Genomic DNA, 5706 nt, shown 5'->3' with positions numbered 1-5706 from the left:
ACACAACGACCACTAGTTGGCCGCTTGTAAATTAGCCTGCTTCCTACACAGAAAAACGGCAAAATAGCTTCATACTAGCTTATCCTGATGTGATTTTGAAAATGTAAGGATACTGGGTGGTAGAACGCACACAAGTCATGAAAGGAGGGTCCTAAAATTTGATTGAGTGCAAAGATAGAACATTTTTCTTTTCTCACAGGGGTCAAATGACCCCTCATGGCTGATTAAGTGTTGTTCAGCATCGTTTGAGTAAACAATGACTGAGTCAGTCCGTCTAGACCAGGGGTCCCCAAACTTTTTTCTGTGAGGGCCACATCATTTTTCCTTTCTGTGATGGGGGGCCTGGGTTGGTCTCTAACATAAAATAACATGGAACGGAGTGGAATGGAGGCAGTTGCGCAAAGCAATTGCGCGCAGGAGAGCACTGGTGGATGCAAACAAAGTCTAAACAGTTGAATTTGGATGGAATTTATACCTATAGTGATATGTCAATGAAATATAATGGGCCCTATTATGCACTTCTTAACTTGCCGTCTTAAGTCTTAATTAAGATGCACCGCCAGGTTAAGACCTACCGCCACCCTTATTATGCGCTTCATACGCGCTACTGCTATTATGCAGGTGTCGATAGGCGCCCACACATAAGACGTAATACTCCCGTGCATATATTACTCATTGTGGGAGTGTTCATATGTTAATGAAGTGCACTAGGCGCCCCTGCTATTATGCGGTCTGACTTTGCTCCTAGCGCTAAGAAGTGGTTTGAAAAGTTCTTAAGTTTAGACTTCATGCACGTTTTGAAACACGAGCGCGCCTCCGCGGTTTGCGCATGCATGTGGGCACACATGAACACGCACGTGGCTCCACGGCAAGACGTCAATTACGGTCACAGTATAAATGCTTTATTTCAGAAGGGAGAGGCCAGCGCTGTACAGTATGTTGCCTCCGCATACTGTGCACATACAGTACGAGCATGCCGTGCGTAATATAATGACATCAACATCTGTCATTCCTGCAGTCTTCCAGCGACCCCTCTGTAATACTTCTCAACTCACAAGCGGAGGTATTGCCGTGTTTATTCAGAAAATAATCATGCACGAGCTTGTTACTTTCTTCTGCAGAGAAGCGCGCTGACCTCCTTCTTAGGACTTCCATAATAGCATAGCGCTAATGACTCAACGCAGCCGGTTCTTAAAGGGAATGGCACCTGGCACGCTGATTGGGTTGATTGAGAAGACGCCCAAAACACACCCATGACTAATTTCTTTGCTTAGCGCCGGGTTTTAGGCGCCCACTACCGCACGCATAATAGCAAAGTGGCCTTGACCACGCCTCCACGTCTTAAGTTTAGATCTACCGCCTCGTCTTATTGCTTAAGACTTATGAAGTGCATAATAGGGCCCAATCAGTTTTACAGTCTGATACTTGAGGGAGGACCCTCATCATACACAGGGGGACCCATGAAGCAGGGCTGTCTGGGGGTCCTTAAACGAGCATCAAACCCTTAATTTCTTGCATTCTGGTGAATTTAGATGCAATTTGTGCCCTTTCTGCATCAATTTATGGTGGAAATGTCATTATTTATGTAAAGAAAAACACAATATTCAGGCACCAGATGACCATTCAAAATGTAATGTAATATAATGCAATATAAGGCTCTCAGGCATTCTGTACTTTCAAATATGTATTCTCCTTGAGCAGTCAACATCAACTATCAGCTATTTCGCTAGCAAACACGAAAGCTAACTTATTTGCGAAACAGCGCCGCCGCCACCACGTCGGTGCAATGCCGCAATTGCAGTTAGAAATTACACGTTGTTCAAAGGGCCGGTCCAAGTGTGGGGGTGGGCCGTGTTCGGCCCGCGGGCCGTAGTTTGGGGACCCCTGGTCTAGACCATCGTTTCTCAACAGGGGCGGTACCGCCCCCCAGGGGGCGTTCAGACAACATCGGGGGGCGCTGGAACAGATATTTTTAAAAGGGGGGCGTTGAGGTGTTCTTGGGGGTCGTTCGCGCATTAAGTATTTTTCTCATGAAAAACAGCTGTCAGCAGTGTTATTACGGGTACGTTCGTAAATGCACGAACGGTCATTTCGCTCAGACAAACCGTGTTTTCAGTCAGAGCACCCATCTCTGAGCGCTCCCAGAGCGCAGTGCTCTGAACTTGGCCGGGCTCTGTGATGCAGACACACGTAGCGCAGCGCCCAAAAAAATAAAAGTGAGTGTCATCAAGAAGATGAAGCTAAAAACTCAGCTAGCAAAGGCAGAGCTTTTGATAGTTTCCAATGTGTCTGGGTAAGCTGCATTGTAGAAGGATCTTGACAGTTCATGTACAGTGCAGAAATTGCAATACTATGCTAGTCTACAATAGAAAGAAACCCGGTTCATCCCATCTGTAACGTATTGTTGACCATGGATGCACCATAGCTAATGCTAGCACAAGCCAACTTTCAATGCCCAACTTCTATGAGTGTTTTCATTGTAGGCTATGCTTGAGTGACATATAATAATAATAATAATTAATTAAATTTATATAGCGCTTTTCCAAGGCTCAAAGACGCTGACAATATAGGACACAAAAAACAACAAGCAACAACAACAAGTAACATGGAACACAGAGTCAGCGAACGGGGAGGGGGGGGGTGGTGTAGAGTCCGGTGTTGATGTTGCTGGGAGCCTCGATGGATGTGGCGGCGGCAGCGGAGAATGCCTGCCTTGGTGGCAGCAGCAATATGTTTCAGTTTGTGGGCTCATTGTAATTGTTGGCTATAAGCCAGAGAGAACATTTCTTATTTTAGTTTTGACAGTCCATGTCCCCGCCGGTGACGTAAGCCTGTCGTGCCAAATACTCCCTCCCCGCGTATACACACTACCCTCTGCGCTTACGCATTCACTTTGTTCGCTTCCTTTCAATACAGCTTATTTAATTTAGTTACAATTAGTGCTAATACCATACCACCATACCAGAACATCACAGCAGGAACAACCTATCTCAAAAAAGCGATCGTAGTCCGGAAAGGGCTCTCTCGCTTACCAATAATCGAACCTAGAGAAATCAGTTACGAATGTCCCCTCCCCTCGCAGGTTCATCACAGTATATTACATAAATGTATTACTGTTAAGTGTTGTTGTGGATGTTATCCCTAGTGCCATTCTGAGGTTAGCATTGCGATGTGTTCGTCTTAACGTTCACAAACTAAAATATACGATCGCTTTTTGTGATATGTTGGTCCTCTTGTGATGTCCTGGAAACGAACACATAAGCACTCCGAACAGCTGCAGCGTCTTTTGTTGCTATAGGAAACCACTTCTCTACTTGCGATTGATCAGCTGTCAGCAGTGTTATTACGGGTACTTTCGTAAATGCACGAACGGTCAGTTCGCTCGGACAAAACCATGTTTTCAGTCAGAGCGCCCATCTCTGAGCGCTCCCAGAGCGCAGAGCTCTGAACTTTGGAACTTTGTTAAGGTTTGATATGTTTTGATATGAGAAATTCGAACTAAGTGGTCAGTTTATGAAAATAATACCTTAGAATACTAATAAATATTAAAATAAATAGCCCCCTAGCGTTTGCCGCCATATTGTGACACCACCGCCCCAAAGTCCAATAAAAAATGAATAAATATTAGCATCATAAAACAGCAATTTGGCGAAATGCAACACCAGCACACTTAAACAACTAACAATGTTAGTTGTAATGTACAGTTTTGTAGCCTACTGTTTGTTCTGCACCGGACGTGTTCCTAGCAGTCTGTTTGTATTCTCTGATCTTGTCTAAGTTTGTTCAACACTCAGAAACAGCATTTTTATTCACATTCACATTCGCTTTTCTGCTCTCTGGTAAACTAATGATAATGATATTCCAACTGCCCAGTTAAATCAAATCTATTATTTGGCATTCATTGACATGCTTTTTAAATGATATAAGACAGAATATTAGTCAACGTTAATATTCAGGGAAGAAAATAAGCCTACTTTTTTTTGATGGGGGGCGGTAAGAGACCTGGATAATGGACAGGGGGGCGCTGGCCCAAAAAAGGTTGAGAACCACTGGTCAAGACGAAGGCATCTGCTAAATGACTAAAGGCTGAACGGAAAGGAAAATAAAAATCATCCATGTGGTTTACCTTCTCCAGGTCAGTCAGCTTCTCCTGGAGTTGCCGCTTCTCCGTCTCCGCCTTGGACAGAACCTGTCTCACCTGCCGCACCTCCTCCTCCAGGCCAGAGATACGCACTGCAGAGAGAGAGAGAGACCGGAGAGAGACAGGTGACATCATCACCTGGATTTTTTGATCAGATCGCAGAGCGTCTGGTTGCTCGTGGTTGACTAGCTACAGAGGCTGGTTCTGAGACGGTGGGACCTTTGGGGGTGACCAGGGACTCTCGTGGGGCCGTGATACAAATCTGAACCAAGAGGAGCTAAAGAGCTAAGTGCTAGTTTAACATTAGCTTGTTCAAAAAAGGCAACTGATAACTCTGATGTCATAATGGAGGCCCAAGCCATTTTCAACCAAGAAGAGGAACGGGAAGGTAGTCATCTCTACCCTGCGACCCAGGTGGGACTTCCACCCAGCCTTCATCAAAAACATAAACGCTGAAATATCAAGAGAGTGTGCAATGAAGCAAAATGTATACTTGGCGGCCCACCCCACCCTGGACGAGTACAGTTTATATGACCAAGTGCACATCTTCAAGGCAACAGTCCCCATTTTTGCAAAGACCCTGAAGGACGTCGCACTAGACCGCAGACCGAACACATCCTACAGGAGCAACAGAGACCATCAGACCACCACCTCACACAGACCATCATCTAGACGACCTGCTGCATCCAGAGAACACCCTGCTGCATCCGGAGGACACCCTGCTGCATCCAGAGGACAGACTGCTGCATCCAGAGGACAGACTGCTGCATCCAGAGAACACCCTGGTGCATCTAGAGGACACCCTGCTACATCTAGAGGACACCCTGCTGCATCTAGAGGACACCCTGCTGCATCTAGAGGACACCCTGCTACATCTAGAGGACACCCTGCTACATCTAGAGGACACCCTGCTACATCTAGAGGACAGCCTGCTGCATCTAGAGGACACCCTGCTACATCTAGAGGACACCCTGCTACATCTAGAGGACACCCTGCTACATCTAGAGTACAGCCTGCTACACCCAGAGGTCTCCCGGCTGCACCAAATAGACACCCTGCTGCACCCCAGGCCAGGCCCACCCCGCCACTGCCATCCCCATACCACACATATGCGCAGGCTGTGAACAGAGGAAGCCCAAAACCTACACCTAGCAGAACCCCACCCTACGACCTGAGCATACACCAGATGCTCAGTGAGCTCTACGCAGTCATGGTCCGGGACTAAAACCATTAGAACAAAAACAACATGGAATACAAATCTTTAACAATTTCATCCTGGAACATTCAAGGTCTGAGGTCGACTGCCTTTGGCATTAAGAGCAGAAACCCAGACTTCACGAAAGAAATTTCAAACACAGGAGTTTTTTTAATTTTATCCTACAGGAAACATGGTATAGAGGAGATGGTCCCACTGGCTGTCCCGCCAACTATAGAGAGCTGGTAGTACCATCCACCAAGCTACCTGGGATCAGACAGGGACGAGACTCGGGAGGTATCCTAATATGGCACAAATTAGAACTCTCTCACTCCATCACGCCAATCAAAACAGGAGCTTTCTACATATG

General features: G+C 46.2%; 1 protein-coding gene across 1 annotated transcript in view; it reads right to left on the bottom strand.

The window, feature by feature from the left end:
• Positions 1-5235, bottom strand: part of LOC308163775 (rho-associated protein kinase 2-like) — a gene marked incomplete at both ends in the record, with an annotated part of 257445 nt that extends 252210 nt beyond the window's left edge. Inside the window, 3 exons of the mRNA XM_080537963.1 lie at positions 4127-4233; positions 4738-4759; positions 5164-5235. Of these exons, the coding sequence (XP_080394089.1) occupies positions 4127-4233; positions 4738-4759; positions 5164-5235 (201 nt within the window). The remainder of the gene's footprint in view (positions 1-4126; positions 4234-4737; positions 4760-5163) is intronic.
• Positions 5236-5706: the final 471 nt, after the last annotated feature.

This window comes from Nansenia antarctica (genome assembly GCF_963989245.1).
Source record: "Nansenia antarctica genome assembly, chromosome: 8".
NCBI lineage: Eukaryota > Metazoa > Chordata > Actinopteri > Argentiniformes > Microstomatidae > Nansenia > Nansenia antarctica.
The sequence above is the reverse complement of the archived record's forward strand: the minus strand, read 5'-3'. Positions and strand labels throughout refer to the sequence as shown.